General features: G+C 46.1%; 1 protein-coding gene across 25 annotated transcripts in view; it reads left to right on the top strand.

Annotated features, from left to right (window-relative positions):
* MAP4K4 (mitogen-activated protein kinase kinase kinase kinase 4) overlaps window positions 1-17,250 on the top strand; it is a 177,516-nt gene that overhangs the window by 81,625 nt on the left and 78,641 nt on the right. For 24 of the 25 annotated variants that reach the window (XM_029231543.1, XM_029231541.1, XM_029231536.1 and 21 more), the window contains one exon: window positions 5,064-5,120. In XM_029231543.1, the coding sequence (XP_029087376.1) occupies window positions 5,064-5,120 (57 nt within the window). Of the gene's footprint in view, window positions 1-5,063; window positions 5,121-12,856; window positions 16,553-17,250 lie in introns of those variants that run through there. The other variant, XM_029231527.1, reaches the window with a different exon arrangement.

Below are 17,250 nucleotides of genomic sequence, written 5' to 3'. Positions count from 1 at the left end.
CCAGGGATTGAAAATCAGTTTTTATTATTGGCTACTGCATTGCCATGTTTGGTTATAATCACTTAAGGTATTTAAGCTGCAGAACACTAGCCTTGGCAGCCCCCTCTGGAAGTTGGTTCAGTAGGACACTTGCGGTCCTTTCTCTCTGAAGGTCCACAGCCTGGTGTAGGGAACAGGTCTGCGTGTGAGTCCTGAGCTGGTTAACTTAATCCTCTCCAAGCCTCACTTTTTCCATCTGTAAAACGGGGATAACGGTACCCATGCTGGGTTGTGTGAGGAGTAAAGGATAACGCACACAAAGCTCTTTGTTCACTAAATGTCGCAAGAGTGGGGACATCTTGGTGCCCCGTGTCCTGTCCTCACGGCCTGTCTCCAGGTGTCGTTGCTGGAGTTCAGGCTGTGAGTACGCACACACACAAGTTCAGGCTTGTGGAGGCAAGAAAATACCTGTCATCCCTAAGGTGTGTTTCCCTACCGCTCATAGTGTCACAGACTCAAGAGATCCCCTTCTTTGACTTTCCTGCCTGAGTTTCCTCTTGTGGATGAGACCCCGGAATATTTGCCTCCCAGTGAGCATACTTTTTTTTTTTTTTTTGGTCCAGCAAAGCGCTTGCAACATAACAGTTATTCGATAAATATTTGTGGAACAAAGGAAGTTCCAAGAACTGTAGTAAGAAAAGGTGAATCATGATCCCTGACCAGAAGAAAATGAAATTAATATTTGCAAACCAATTAGACACCATGATAATTGAGAAGTGCTGGGTCTGAATTTCAGGTTCCCTAACCTAGACTTTTATGCACTACAAAATATCAAAAATAGTTTTTCTTTCAGGACCAATATTAGGCATATTTTAAGTTTTAGGGGCAATAAGAATGTACCACTGAACTCTTTGCAAAAGGTTTCTCCCTTCTCAGTTGTTTTCTGGAAAAAAAATTTTTTTAAGGAGTTCACAATTTCAGTCATAGAGATAAAGAGCTTAAATGCTTTGTTTTGCTAATTGGAAGAGTTAAGATAAAAAAGGTTTACTAGTTCCTTTCTTGTTTCTCTGGGTCAGGGATCGGAGGGCTCTGGGTGCCTAAAGGAAGTAACATAAATATCACTGAAATAATGCAAGAGTACAGAAAGGGTACATTACATTGTAGACTTCTTCTGCGTGAAAAAGTAAACATAGAAGTTGTGTTCAGTCATTTCAAACAATCACGAGCACCATCGCAGCGAGCATACTTATTCATCAAATGCATTTTAATGGAGTTATTGGGGTCCTAGGTAAAGATTATGCAGCGTGAGGTAGCTTCCTAGTACTTGGCGATAGTGGAAAATTAGGAAGATAGGAACCTCACCATCTTTTTCGCTTGGGATTTAAAAGCTTCCCTTGAATGCTGTTCCTTCTGCCGTTGGCTCCTCTCTGTGGCTTACAGACAGACTTCATTAGAGGCAGACAGACAGGCTGCCACAGTGTCCGCATCTTAAAACCATGTGGTGGTGTGTGTTTTCCTTTCTTTTCCTTCTTGGAACTTGTGTCATAAATGTAATACGTATTTGCAAATGCAAGGTGGCAGTTTCGACTCAGGAACATGCAGGAGAGTTGACAATTAGGGCATTTTCCTCAGCTTGGACGCCTGCTGAGGGTAGTTTGAGTTTTCCTTTTAGAAAGAGAAACGCGCGTTTTCCTCATTTTAAAGACTAGAAAGGAATCAGGTGCCACGAAGTTTGTTCCTTTGCACATGATCACACACATATTAACACTCGGTGCATTCGGCTGGAGCTTTCCTCCTCAGGCTATTTTGTTGGCCCTTTTGGTTCCTTGACCCAAAGATGGCCCAACTCAGCACATAGGCTATGACTTCTGTTAGTTTCACATTTGGAGGTATTCTTTTTTTCTTCTTCTTTAAAAAAAAAATAAAAACAATTAGAGAAGTGCATTATTTTAGCACCCCACTGTATTGGCCAGCCTTTTGAAAATAGAAATGGGCCGACATTGGCTGGGTTTGAGATGGTTGCAGGTGTAACTAGGGAGCAGGGTCAGGGACTCGGCGTGGCTCTCTGGTTGTGGGGAGAGGAAGGCCGTCCCCTGGGTACTCCCTGGGTGCCAGGGGTGATGTCTGGGTGGAGACGCCGTGCACTTTATTTATAGCCTGCCTTATTCTAGAAGGGGCTTTAGGTCCCTTAGCACACTGGATCCCACAGGAAGCTTGTAGAAGTTATAGGCAGCTTTTCCAAGGAAATTACAGCAGTTGAGGTAGCAGAGGAATGAGAGTCCAAGGCTGCCTAGTCCCAGATTTGTTTCTTCCAGCATGTTGTCTTGATTCTTGGGAGGGAAGCAGAATTCTTAGTTTCCTGATTTAAATTTAAACTCAAATGGACCTAATTCTGAAAGACCTGGTGTGTGTTAGTGAAGGCTACTGCCTTTGCGTGGGCTGTCCTTCAACACAAAAATAATGATTTGCTGTTAGGTCCTAATTCCATCCTCCCTCGGTGAGGGAGTCTCATTCTACGTGAACAAATAGAGTGAACCCACGACCCTCAGCTGTCACACCATCGTCATACTGCTGAGGCTGAAGGATACACGGTGGCTTTGAGTTCAGGCGTTGAGGGAGAAAAGGAAGATGCCTCTAATTTAGAAACATCTGGGGAGGTTTTTCTATCGGCCTGTGGGTTTTCCTGAGGATCAGATGCTCAGAAGGCCCTCCTTCCTCCCCATCTCACCGACACACTTCTGTCTCACCACCTGCCCTCTTGAAAAGCGGGGAAGCTGGACAACTCTCTGGGCATTCCCTCTCATCGCTTGGTTCCATCCGCGAGAAGTCTGCTGCGGTAATTTGGACATGACCCCACTGCAGGAAGAGTAACGGGCATTTGTTTTCAGATGTGAGGGCTGACCAGGGGTGAAGGAACTGGTCTTCGTGTCCCTTACGTGGAAAGGCCTGAAGGGTTACTTTGTTCTCTTAAGTTCTCCTCTTTGTTCGTGGATTCTTGGAAGCTATACCTTGGCTTCAGGACTGTGTTGCCCGTCTGTGCTAATAAATCCACCTCCTGCCATCGATGGAGGGAAACAAGGTGCAGCCTTATTTTATCACCAGGGTTGCACTTGACCCTGTGCCATGTGCTGTCCTTTGCCCCTCGGTTGTTCTTACTGACACCCCTGTGACGTGGACAGTGCTGTCACCCCACTGACAGGGGACGAAGGTCCCCGAGTGGAGGAGATGCCGGGTGGGCACAGCCGTGGTGCCCGAGCCGGGCCGGGAGCTCTGTCCTGCAGCTGCAGAGGGTCATCGGCTCCGTGTGTCCGTGTGAGCACAGCTGTGGGTACCGCGCTCAGGACGGTGAGCTTCCAGAGCCTGGAACCCACGGGTGGAAACTTGAAACGAGCGAGTCAGAGGTGGACACATCCACGGACGCTGGCTGTTAGACGGACAGGGAGTAAGTAAACCGTGGCCGTTCGAGTCGGACATGTGGGCCCGGGTGCCGTGAGCAGATGGCTATTTCCTGACACAGCATTGGTCTCCCCCCCGCCGTCTCCACGGTGGGGCTGTTCCCCGTGCCAGGTGGCCCCTCGGGCCACGTCATGTGCCGAGTGAGGACCGACAGACAGGGTGACGTTCCTTTCAGGATCGTGAGTCACCCAGCTGTGAACAGAGCCGCGGTGCAGGCTGTGCCCTGGGCTCTGGGGATGCAGGGGAGTGTGACGTGGGCTCGAGGGCCAGTGGGCCTGGGGACGCTGGGTGGCTGGAAGGGCATTTGGGGACTGGCATTGGGGCCGGTGACCAGGCAGGAGGCGGGGCTCCTGGGACGGGCCCGCGTGGGACCCCGCACCGCCTGCTGCAGAGGCAGAGCTTCTTCAGATGTCTGACTGTGGATGCGGGGATGGGGCCACCCTTCTGAGCCCGAGGACGGGGGCTCTGCAGGTGGGTGGTGCTGGAACGAGGTTCCGGGCCTGTGGGCTTTATTTGCCCTGCTTTCCCCTGTCTAGGCTGTCGCCCAACCCTGCTTGGTGAGCTCCTGGGCCGGCGCTGGACCCCATCCCGCTGTGACCGCAGAGAGTTGAGAGAGAGTTGTAATTCAGTGTCATTTTCATGGAACTGTTTTGTCCAAGTTGTGATTTGAGTCCCTGCCCCAAGCTTTCCAGAATAAGTGGAGAGCTTTCCTCAGGTTTCAGGTTCTAAAGTTCACAGCTCTTTCCATCACGAGGCCACAAGCGAGGCCGGCTCTCGGAGACTGTGGGGACGTGCCTGCTGTTTCACGTTGGCGGCAGCAGGAGCGTATTCCCCAAAGCCCTTGAGGAGCCGGTGCTCACGATGTCAGGGTAGCTCTTTGTTGCTCTCCTGAGATATGCCCAGCAGAGCGTTGCAAGATGGGTAGGGATTAAGTCCCTCCCTCCTGGTCTGGGGGAGGGGACAGGAGAGCTGCATCAGGCTTGTTTGAAATGCTCGTGATATAAATGGATAACAAACGTTTAGGTTCTAGACCGGGAATTACGACACAGCTGTAAGACCGCGCTCTCTCTGTGCCCCCCATCTCTTTGTGTACCCGCTTTATTCCGAGTAATTATGCTCCAGCCTCCCTGCATTGGGATCACAGGAAAGCTTCGAAGAAGACTCTCAGTATAACTTGTAAAATCAAGTAATGGGTATTGGGGGTATATACGAGCGGAAAATGACTGTTACCCATTTTTGACAATAAATGATATCCAGACTTTTTTGGTCATTTCCTTTATGTGGAATGTTGAGAAGGGAAGGCTGGTCAACCTGATGTATGGAAGAAAACATTATTTAAGTTGTTCAGATTGAGAAGTAATGATGCGTAAATGAAGCCCGGGAAAGAAAGAGGGAAGTGATTCTTTATCAAAACTCCTTTGTTCTACTGATGGTTTGGTTTATTAGGTGGGGTTCACGAGTCTTACAAACCAACAGAACCATCCTGTTCTATTGGAGAGCATAGGACTCCTTCATCAGTTTTGGGGAAAAAGTACAGAAGAGGTGACTTGCCGAAACGTCAGCCATTCTGTACTAATGACTGTGCAGAGCAGCCGTGCCCATTCTCTTTTCTTTTTTCTGTTTTTCAGGGTCGACATGTTAAAACAGGTCAGCTGGCAGCCATCAAAGTTATGGATGTTACTGAGGTAAGCTTGGGTCACAAGTGTTTTTAAAGAAATCGTTAGATAAAAAACAAGGATCCCCCTGTCTCTCCAGCCCACCGTTTAAAAGGAATTGTTGTGTTTGGAGAATCGATCTTAAGCAAATTGCATTCATGTGACACCATGGGTTCAGAAGGGCCAGCAGATGAGCTGGCTGGGGTTGTTGCAGATGGGTCCCAAGTAACTAAGAATCAGTAGCATTTTCTTTAAAAAAAAAAAAAAAAAAAGCACATCTGAGTGATGTCATCCTTGACAATATAATGGACCAGAATTGGAAACATCTTCTCTAATGGCAAAGAAAAGATTTGAGAAGGGATCACAGAGGTCACCTGAGTAGGGAGGTTGAGGTTGGTCGGTGGGAAAAGCTTCTCTGGGGTATTAGGGCCACATCTGGGCCATTTCTTTTATTTTTAACATGGGGAAGGAAAACAGATACAGCCAAGTTCCCAGAGGTTTGAAAACAGAAACATCTGCTAGAATGCTGAGCAGATTGTTGGCAAAATTTAGTAGCAAAAAATAGTCCTTGAAATGGTCACATGAGGATTTACTGTGTAGCTTTAGATGGGAAAGAGGAGAAATTAACTCTAATGAAAGGTAAGTGTGTGTGAGCCCGTGTGTGTGCGTGTACCTATACTCATGGGTCCACATTTAATTAAAAAAAAAAATAGCCATGGGTTATAATGAGCCAAATCCATCTTACTTTAAATTATTTTCATCTGAAACTTTATCCGCTCATGGTTGCTTCTAACTTGCCTAATTATGAATAAGATTTACATCATATATCACAGATTCTAGAGTGAGTTAACCAGAAACCGTGAGGATTTGGGATGCCTTTAAATCAAGCCCTGATCTCCTAAGCCTGGGGTCCATGGAGGGCGAAAATGGCTAAACTGGTCTCAGGTGTGCGATTGATCATCTCGAGGGGCGGCTCCCCCACCCTCTTCTCCCCTCGGTCTCTAGTAACACGCTCATCACCAGCATGCATATTGTTTTAGTAAGAGTTAGAAATGTTGTCTCTGGACCACGGGGCAACTGCTAGAAGCTTATACAGATATTTGAAGATGTGACATTTTATGCCGTGACTGCTCTCTTTCCTCTGTCATTTTTTAATAATGGAAAAGTACCATTGCTTGGCTGGCCAGAAGATTCTTGTAACCTCCTGGGCGATTCTGTTGCGTGCTAGTGATCCTGTTGGATTCTTTCCAGTGAAATGCTAATTTTAAGATTACAGAGCAGTGAAGGAGCCGCCAATTCTGACTTCCTGTGACTTAAATACCACAGTCAGTTATTGATAAGTGCCCTGTGCGTGTACCGATCGGGGCCTTTCCCACCGGGCCTCTGTTCACGCTTCCGTACAGGTGGCCGGTGGTATAGCTGGAGCCTGCGTCGTCTGACAGTTATCCGCACCCTCCTGACTCGGTTACTGCCAGACTCGGGGTACTATTTTTAACGTAATCTTTGGGAATTCTATGACGCATTTGCCAGCCCTGAGAGTTGAGGTTCTTTCCTGGCTTCAGCCCATGCTGCCCTGGCTGACACGCTCCTGACATCTCCAAGGGCATCGAAGTGAGCTTGTCAGCTCTGTGGATGTCCTGTGCAACGTATGATCATTGCTTTAAAGTAAAAAGGCACGTTAAATCCTCATTCTTCCCCCACTTAGAGTCATCACTGTTGGTGCCCTGATGCGTTTCCTCACCATCATCTCTCTGTGAGCACGGCTGTAAAACACGTACCCGTGTGTGTAATAGACACTTTTGGTGAGCTGCATACAAGAGGTGTTTCCTTGCCTGAAAAAATCAGGCAGTGTTGGACAAGTGCATTTTCAAGATTCCTTTAAAAATAATTACGCAGAACCCCTGTGTTCAGGTAAAATGAAAACCAGACGGTGAGTCTTCAGAACAAAATACAAACCCAATCAACCATTTACTGTGTTGGCCTCTCAGTACTGTTTCTTGTGTGCCGTTTTCATGCAGTGACCTCACTAGAGAGTGACCTTGGTGCTGTAGCTTGGGGCACACTCAGCGCCCCGAGCAAGTGTGATTGCGGGTGGAGAGCTTGTGTAGCCGGGCCCCTGGAGAGCAGGCCTCCCACCCTCCACATCAAGGGCCTGCCCCTCGGCTCTTCTTGCAGAGTTGAGGGCAGTGGCCGGCGTGGGACCTGGGAGCAGGCGGCAGGAGGGAGGATTTGCAGCTGATGTTTCTTGTTGCAGCTCCAGCAGGGGGCGCTGTTGCAGAGGGTTCTGTGGCTGAGAGCGGGGTCCTGCGTGGGTTCAGACTCGACTCAGTTTCATCTCGGGAGCAAAAAGGTGTGGATGCGTATCCTTAGGAAGCATCACAGACTCGTCCTGCTGGTTGAGCCTATTCCTTAGGTGAAATTGAGAGGCAGTTCCCAGGCTACCGGTTATTCCTCAGGTTCCGAAGGCCAGAGGGGAGCAGGTGTGGGGAGGGAGGTGGCCCGGCTGCTCTGCCCCCAGCTGTGAGCTCTCTGCAGCCCTGAATAAACGCACTCCAGGCCGGCTGCCCCGAGGCTGCCCCGAGTCCGCAGTCACCTGCCGCGCTTGATTATGTGACCCTGGAAAACAAAGCAGACCGAGAATTCACGTTTCACCCTGGGGTGAGGTGCCAGGGGCTGTCTGGGAAACTGAGGGGTCTGGAAAGGGGGCATTTATTTGCTCGAGATGGACAAATGTCTTTATGTTTCTTCTTGGGCTTGAACTATTTTAAGAATCGATTTTCTTTAGGATTTTGAAGGGTTCTTTTTAAAGAAAGCGTGTCACTTATCTGATTGGTGGTGGGAAGGGTTGAAGGACGTGTTCAAACTGGACAAGACCAGGACATGAGATCTATAATGTGTTGTTTTTGTTTTTTAGATAATTATAGATTCACAAGAATTTGCAGGAAAGTGTACAGGGAAGCTCCTTGTACCCTGCACCCAGTTTCCCCCAGGGGTAACATCTTGTATAACTGTAATACAGTGTCACAACTGAAGTCCTGCACAAAACAAAGCCAGCTAAGGATTTGACCAGGACTCCAGTGTTTGTTAGATTATAGCAGATATGTCTGCCTGCATGGCTTAGAACCAAGGCAGCCACGGAGAGTCGGCACTGATACAGCCCACAGAGCTTCTTCAGACTTCCCCAGTTTGACATGCGCATGTGCGTGCCTGGTGTGATGCGTTTTGAGGGATACTTGAGTTGGTTGTTTGAATTCTTGATAGCCCCTTCATTTCAGTCTTTGTGTCTCAGTGTCAAACTTGTATTATTCCCATCACGCATAAGGGACTGAGTTTGTTTCTTGCAGTTGGGGTATCACATTGTTTCTGTTTAACACTCTGGAAGGTTAAAAAAAAAAAAAAAGAATTATCTAGATCAGTAATTCTCAACTCGAGGTCCACAAACTCTTTAGGATTTGTTTCTGAGAGTTGAATTTTGTGTTTTCATTTTAATAATTCCCACCCAACTTTTTTTTTAATGAAAATGTTCATAATTACAGAACTGTTCAGAAAACGAACATTCTCTACCCTTCGCTAGATTCAACAACTGAACATTTCATTTGTGTGTGTGGTACATGCGTATTGCTGTGATACCAAGACGCTTCACTTGTAAATACTTGAGCACACTTCTCTTAAAATGCAGTCATAATCATAATACCACCTGAGAGGATGAATGATTTCAGATTGTCACCTCATGTTGTCAATTTCAGTAGCCTCAGTTGTGGCGAGAAAGGTTTTCTAACCATTTTTCCCCAGTCATAGTCTGGTGGAGGTTTATGCATTATATTTGGTTATCTTCTCTCTCTTTTTTTAAGATCTTTTTTAAAAAATTGAAGCATAGTTAATTTACAGTGTTGTGTTAGTTTTAAGTGAACAGCAAAGTGATTCAGTTATACATACACATACGTATATATATTCCCTTTCAGGTTCTTTTCCATTATAGGTGATTCCAAGATACTGAGTGCAGTTCCCTGTGCCCTGCAGTAGGTCCTTGTTGTTTACCTGTTTTATATATAGTAGTGTGTTTATGTCAACCCCCCCAAACCTAATTTATCATCCTCCACCCCACCCCCCATTATCCTCTTTGGTAACCATGTTTGTTTTTTATGTCTGTGAGTCTGTTTCTGTTTTGTAAATAAGTTTATTTTTACTGTTTTTTTAGATTCCACATATGCGTGATACCATATGATATTTGTCTTTCTCTGACTTACTTCACTCAGTCTCTGTGTCCTTCCACATTGCTGCAAATGGCATTAGTCCATTCTTTTTAATGGCTGAGTAATATTCCATTATATATATATCCATTGACATAACTGGGTAGACAACATGAGGTACATATATATATATATGACAGTTAGCTTATCTCTTAAGTCACTTTTGCTCTAGATCAGTTCCTCTGCACCTCCATGTCCCTCCTACTCTTTTTTTTTTTTTTTTTTTTAAAGAGAAATTGACTTTTGGAAGAGCTCAGCCAGTTGTTTGGTAAAATACCCCACATTCTGGATTTGTCTGATAGTTTCCTCACGTTGTGCTTTAACTTGTTCCTCCTCCTGTCTTTCCTGTAAACTGGAAATTAGGTCGAGGCTTGAATAGACACAGAATAAGAATTTTTTGGCAAGAACACCTCATTGGTGGCATTGGGCTCTTCCTATTGCGTGACCTCAGGGGGCATGCCCATCCTGGTTGTCCCAGTGTTAGTGAAGCCAGTTAGACCTCTTGATGGAGGAGGCGACTGCAGAGTTCCCCACCGTCGAGGGGCGCCCTCAGCTCTGCACTGGGAAGTCATCTGCAGGCGATGCTGTGTGAATAGTTACGATTGCAAGGTGGTGGTTTTCAGAGTCTGTCTTCCAGGCTTGTTAGCTTGCATCAGTCTGTAAAGAAGAGTTTCCTTTCTTACCCACTCCCACCCTTTCTTGTCTTCTTTCTTATTCTAGATACTGCTGTAGACATGGGCAGTTTTATTTATTCAATGTGTTTCCATCAGTTGTAGCTGCCATTAGTATTATTTAATGAAATCATGCCAGATCTGGCCATGGGAGCTCTTTCAGGACCGCCTTCTGTAGCCCTTTGATATGACCCCATTAGTTTTTGAGTATTTCCTTGTTTTTTGGCACAAGTAGATATTTGAGGCTCATCTTCCAGAATCTGGATCCCTTCCTCTGAGGAGCCTTAGTTCTTTTCAGTGGGAAATGCATTTAGAAACCAATATCTGGACGCTAAGTGTGCTCACCGCTGATGAGGTTTTCTGCTTCCAGGCCCTTTTAGTAGATGGAGCTTGGGAATATATTTTTCAAAATCAGTTTTTCCTTAATTTTTAAAATCTTGTGTATTTTGTATTTCTTTCCCTTTTCTCCTAGCCTGAAAAGTTTTGGTTCCTAATAAAATAATATATATGTTTGCTTTATCCTTTTTTTTTTTTTTTTTTTTTTTGCACGGTACGCAGGCCTGTTACTGTTGTGCCCTCTCCCATTGCGGAGCATAGGCTCCAGACGTGCAGGCTCAGCGGCCGTGGCTCACGGGCCCAGCCGCTCCGGGGCACGAACCGGTGTCCCCTGCATCGGCAGGCGGACTCTCAACCACTCCGCCACCAGGGAAGCCCTGCTTTATCCTTTGATAAACATAAAATCATTTCAGAATTACAATAACAATGGTACTACTTATCAATAGGCATGGAGTGAAGTTTGCTTTCTCTGAAGCCGTTTTTGTCCTTAGGCTACATCTGTGACGGATTTACAGAGTGCTATATTCAGAAGTTACTTGAAATACTAATTTCTCTGTATGGCTTATCAATTTGATATGTAGCTACTGGCTTCAGTTTCTATTTTAATTCATTTATAGAGGGTTTCCTTTTTCTCCTGATTTAATTTTTGAATGTGTGAATCATTTACACGTTTCACAAGTCAAAACTCTATAAAAAGGCACATATTTCAAAATATAACTTTAAAAAGCTTAGGCTTGACCGTCTGGATGATGGGCCACCGTATACCCAAATACTGCCATGCAGCTCCGTGCCCTTATTTGTGTTTGATAATTGCTTTGGGCAAAGGAGGGCTCATCCTCTTGGGGTGATGCAGAGAGAACAGAGGCAGACAGTACGTAGTGCTTCATGGCAGACAGAGATGAAATGGTGCTCTGTGGGCTGATGTTTCGCTGCAGCCCATCACTGCCCCCAGTCCAGTCTTCGGGCTGGACTGGCCCCATGGTCCTTCCTTCACTAGGCCTTCCTGGCGTAGGATGGGGTCAAAGTGGTAGATTCTCAAAGTGTGGTCTCCCAGCAGGCGCGCCTGGGAATTTGTTAGAAACGCAGTGTCTCGGGCTCCATCCCAGACTCCTGCATCAGAAATGCTGGATCGGGGCCCCAAGTTCTGGGTTTTAGTAAGCCCACTAGGGGATTCGGAGGCACCCTCAAGTTTGAAAACCCTCGTTCTAATGGACCATAAGGAAAGAAGCCGCCCCCTCACACCTGCAAGTTGAAGGATTCCAGCTTAGAGACACTGAGCCTTCGTGCCGAGGAGCACATTGCTAGTCGGATTTCAGGGACTAGAACTCAGATCTCTGATTCCCAACTGACAGAGCCTTTGAAAGTATTAACAATTTTAAATGTCAGGTGTTCAGTAGGCTTGTTATGGTCTGGACCCTAAGGGATGGGTGGATATTGCCCATCAGATCAGCCAGAGCAGCCTGTCTTTCAGTCCTAACAGCTGAAGTGTTAGTGATTGGTGATTGAGGCATATTCCTTGGAGGATGGGAAGATGCTGGGCCTGATGCCCACTGGGGTGCAGGACACTGGTCGGCAGGTTTTGGTGGGTGCCCTCCCTGCTCCTGGCACAACGCTCCTAGTGATGGGAGAGTGAGAGCTGTGTAAAACCTAGCCTCTGCTCGTGGTCAGCCTGGGGAGGCAGGTGCCACAGAAGAAGCGGCCCGATGTAGGGCATGTCTGATGGGCTCTGATGGGCTTTGAGTGCCACCTGAGCTGGGTCCACGGAGGAGGAGACGGATGCTCGCTCGCGGGGCGTCCACGCTCAGGCAGGAGGGAGCAAACCCGCTCACCCCGGTGACAGGGCAAGGCCCTGTGAGCCTAACAGCTTTACCACTGTTCAGCTGCAGGGGGCACGATGTACTGAACGTGCTGCTCTTGTCTGGACAGAGGTGAGAGCAGAAGGAAGGGAGGGAGAGGTCTCTGTGGACTGTGACCTATTGTCCCTTCCTTCTGGCCCTCAGAGGCCAGTTAGATGCTGCAGGCCTGAGAGCTTGGTCCTGGCTCCTGGCCCCCAGCCTCCTGTGGCTCCGGCAGGCTGGCCACGGGGCTGACCCCATCGTCAGGGGCGCGGTCAGTGCATCAGTGTCAGCTGTCAGCTTCAGCGGCAGGCTGTGTGCCCCCTCTTCCAGATACTCTTTCCTTATCTTCTGTTTCTTAGCTGCCTTAACGAACTACCTTCTCTCTCTTAGCCGCTGGGAGAGAAATGATGCACAGGTTTGTGGGATGCTAAATTTTATCTGGCATTTTCTTACCTTCAGTAACTTCTAACTTAATTCAAATGATCTTGATATTAGATTTCAGCTTCCTAATTTGGATTGTCTTCCTCAGCCTTCCTGTAGATAAAGGTCACAAGTTGTACCTCTTTATTATTATTGTAATATTGGTATAAGGCAAGTCCTTGAAGAAAAGTTCTTAAAGTTCATTAGAAATTGATTAAGCTTTGATTTATTATAATTAAAAAATATGGCAGTAATTTTGAGAACCAGTAGTCCCACTGTGTCCCCACCAATCACACCCTTATTTTCACAATCACCTCCCCAAGAAGACTTCTAAGATTTTGTTTTTTCCTAATCACCCCAATGAAAATTTACAGTCTGCACACATCTGCTCATGTACTGTACGTGTATCTTTATACATAAAAGTGGTAGGTTTTTTTCCTACACCTCTTAGAACCACTTTTCATCCCCTTAGAGGGCGATGTCACCCCATTGAGAACACCTGGTGTAGAGCAAATAAGCATGGACCTTTTACAAAAGAGCTAGGGTGCATTTTGTGCTATTTCTAATACTTCCTTCTTTAAAAAGTCCACTAGATACTAGAATTCATCTTCAGTGATCAAGTGTAGAGTGGATGAAGTGAACTGATAGTTTTTAAGGACTTGTGCCAGGCGTTGCATTGGGTGTGGTACAGGCTCGGCTGGAATTCATGGATGTCCTTCTCCCCTGCATCTACAGCAGATGGAAGAACAAAGGTGGGACTTGGGCCACAAGAACAGACTGACTGGAAAGCCTGCTCCTCTTCTGTTTTTTTATTTTACGTTTAAATTTTCTTGAAGTATTGATTTACAATGTTGTGTTAATTTCTGCTGTACAGCAAAGTGACTCAGTTATACATATGTACATTCTTTTTCACGTTCTTTTCCATGATGGTTTATCACAGGATATTGAGTATAGTTCCCTGTGCTCCACAGTAGGACCCTGCTGTTTATCCAGCCTGTTTATACTAGTTTGCATCTGCTAATCCCACACTGCCAGTCCTTCCCGCCCCCAAACTTACTCCCCTTCCACTATCCTTCTTTCTCTAAAAGTAATGTGAAGTTAACTTAGGGTTAAGCCAAACCGCTCAGCAAATAGGTACCTGTGGATGTGTTTTAAAGATAACTCTGCTGGTGAGGATGTGACAGTGAGATTTTGTAAAGGATTAGATTTTTTGTTTTTGTCAAGGATAGAATGTGTTGCTATTTGGGATTGATTTCTTCTAATTTAAGAATGTAGGGCTTCCCTGGTGGCGCGGTGGTTGAGAGTCCGCCTGCCGATGCAGGGGACGCGGGTTCGTGCCCCGGTCCAGGGGGATCCCGCATGCCGCGGAGCGGCTGGGCCCGTGAGCCATGGCCGCTGAGCCTGCGCATCCGGAGCCTGTGCTCCGCAACGGGAGAGGCCACAACAGTGAGAGACCCGCGTACCGCCAAAAAAAAAAAAAAAAAAAGAAAAGAAAAGAAAAGAATGTAACTGGGAACTTACAAAATATGAAAATTCTCCTGTTCTTGCCTATTTCATAAGTAAATAAGTAGAGGCAGGTTAAGATTAGGTGTTGTATGTTTTTCACACTGAAAAGCCTTCATTTTATGTACCGATGACAGCACGATGTTACGAAGGTGATTGATTGACCTGCCCGGAGTTCCATAGCTCACTGCAGAATAGCACCCCGATCTTCTTTTATTGCACGGTGACATCTCCTGCTTCACTCGGGGAGCACAGCTCTGTGTCCTGTACTTGGGGCCTAACTAGCACCAGGTAACTAGTCACAATGCCCAGTAAGTTGTAGGTACTCGAATCTTTGATGAATTGAACAGGGTGTTCTGGTTTTGATGGGCACTTGGAGAAACACGTCATAGTCGTACAGTATTGGTTTCATCGTCCAAGAAAATTACAGTCATGTATTGTTGCAACAGAGAACTCTTGGAGGTATGACCGTGTTTTATAGCCTTCTCATTTTTTGTAATAAAAATATTAAAAATAACTGTAGGTGTTACACATTAATCATAAATAAATAATAGTAAAACCTGCTCTTCGCACTTGGACTACGTTCCTCTAGGAGAGAAGATAAAGGAGTCTCTTAAAATCACCAGTGGTTAGAAAGAGTGAGTACATTTCTGGCTTTTGTTTTTAGAACGGTCACTGAACTAATAAAAATGATTTATTTACTTTTCTCCTTTTTCCTGTGAACATAAGTTTGAGGCCTATAAATATTTTTCAGAGTGAATTTATAGTTTATGAGCCTCGTCGAAAGTCGGCCGCATTTATTTAATAGTCACGTCCTGGCTTTTACTGTAAGACAGTGTTAACACCTTTGGTAGACTAGGGCCTGAAGTTCAATTTAATAAAGCTTCAGCTTCCCTACCTGTAAAATGGAATACTAATTCCTACTTCACAGGCTTTTGTCAGAATTAAAATTATATAATAGATGTAAAGTGTCTAGCATATAATTTTTACATGGTGAATGAGGGTTCCTTTGTTCCCTTCTCATTAAAGATACTAAAACAATATAACTCATCACTTTTGCTGAAGACGTTTTAACACACACACCTGCCCTCCTGAGCAGCTGTTCTCTGACCTCTCCAGAGGTCAGACCTCTCCTCCTCCTCTGTGTCCATCCTCTCTGCAGGCTCCTGCCTCAGGTGGCTTCTTTGTCCCCTGGCGTAGTCACACTGTCTGGTTCTTCGGGACCACTTTTGTCTGGCCCTGTGAGCTGTCTGCTAGGGCTGTTTTAATGGTACCTGGAGAGCCACATGATCGTTGCATGCTTATGTTAATTCTGTACTGGGTTATAAACTCTGTGGGGAGCTAACTGTTTTAGGATTCTCATAGCATTTCCAGGCTTTGGACAGAGCCCATCACATGGGTGGCGCTCAGCTTCTGTTTGCTGCTTCTGAACAATGTCCTGGCAATTTTAAAGGAGAATTTCCAAAGTGTTTTGAGTGTTGGCAAAAAAAAAATCTATATCTATATCTATCTATCTATATCTGTCTATCTATACACCCTTTTATAACAATAGAGACAGCCCTTATTTTAATATGTATGTATTTTTTCTGTTGCTTTGTGGTTTACAAAAAAGAAAGAAAATTAAATCGGAAAAGAAAAATATTACCATCCATTCTTACTGGAAATAAGAAAAAGTACTCATGGCTTTGGTCAGATGCAGTTTGTGTTCATTGGGACCGGAAAGGGCATATGTCAGCCATGGTTTGCGGGCTTTTGTTTTCGTGCCCTGAAATGCTGTTCATGAAGTTGCACTAACTCATTCATTTAAACAATTACTAAACACTTCGTCTTTTTAATGCAGACTCTTCTCAGATGTAGGGTGGAATAGAAAGATTAATTTTGTTCCAGAAGGAGCTGCTCTTAATCTCTTGGTAAAATAGAACTTGCCGTGAAAAGGAGCTCTTTGTAATCGTTGATGAGCCCTGCTCTCCAGGCAGATGCAGCTTCCCTGTCACTTCATGAATCAAAGGCATTTTTCTAAGGAAAACAAATAGTTGAATTTAAAGAAAACACCCAGCAATTTTTGTACAACCTGAATTGCTGTTTTTAAAAATACGGACACTGTACTATTTAACAATCCCATCCTCCCTCCCCACCAGCTGCTTTTTTTTTTTTAATTTGGGGGCTCTAAATGCAAAATTTGATTTTAAAATCTTGATACTTCCCTTCTTCCATTCCTAGCAAACTTATTAAAAAAGTTGTGCATTGGAGGTCTTCAAGACCATCTTCAGGCTTAGTGATTCCCTAGAAGGACTCACAGGGCTCCGTCTATAACTGCGCCCTCAGCTGTGATTTACAACCAAGGAAGGACACAGAGCAAAGTCAGCAGGGGGAAGAGGCGCATGGGATGAGGTCCAAAGGAATCCACGCACAAACTTCCAGGAGTCCTGTCGCAGTAGAGTCAGGTACGTGATTCCTCCAGCAGTGAGCTGTCCTAACACGCGTGCAGTGCTCTCCACCAGGGAAGCTCCTCAGAGACGCAGGGCCTGGAGTTTTATCTGGAGCTGGTCACGTAAGCACCCTCTGCCTGGCATGTACCTGAAATTTCAGACTCCCTGCCGGGAAGTAGGTGTTCAGCATAAACCGTATTGTCTGTTCAAACACCCCAGGAACAGGGAGCCACCCTTCTCAATCCAGGGGATGTTGGGAACCCTCCCAGATCCAAGCTCCGGGTGCCAGCGTAGGCCGCAGCTTTGCACACAGGCCTCTGCAGGGGTAGCAGCCTCAGGCCTGGGGATCAGACTCTTCTCCTGGACTCTGTGCAGCATCTCATTGGATGCCTGGTCTCCTGTGAGTCCCTCATCTTCCCCCGAAGCCTGTTCCACCCACAGCCGTTTCCTTTCTCCGTCGGGGGGGCGTCCTGCCTTCTGCTCAGGGCACAGAAGCCCTGGCGTCCTGCGACCGCTGCCTTCCTGCCACGTACCGCTCACCCCGTCTGTTAGGAAATCCTGTCGGTGCTGCCTTCAAACAGTATCCAGTTTGGCTCAAAATCGTCGTGGCCGGTGGTGGCCTGTGGGACGGCTGGGCCATGGGTCAGTAACTGTTGACTCCGGATTAGAGGTACAAGAGGGTTTGTAAGCTATTTTTTCTGCTTCTGTGTATT

Source organism: Monodon monoceros, unplaced genomic scaffold (assembly GCF_005190385.1).
Source record: "Monodon monoceros isolate NGI ecotype Baffin Bay Population unplaced genomic scaffold, NGI_Narwhal_1 Super_Scaffold_19, whole genome shotgun sequence".
In the NCBI taxonomy this organism is placed as follows: domain Eukaryota; kingdom Metazoa; phylum Chordata; class Mammalia; order Artiodactyla; family Monodontidae; genus Monodon; species Monodon monoceros.
The sequence above is the reverse complement of the archived record's forward strand: the minus strand, read 5'-3'. Positions and strand labels throughout refer to the sequence as shown.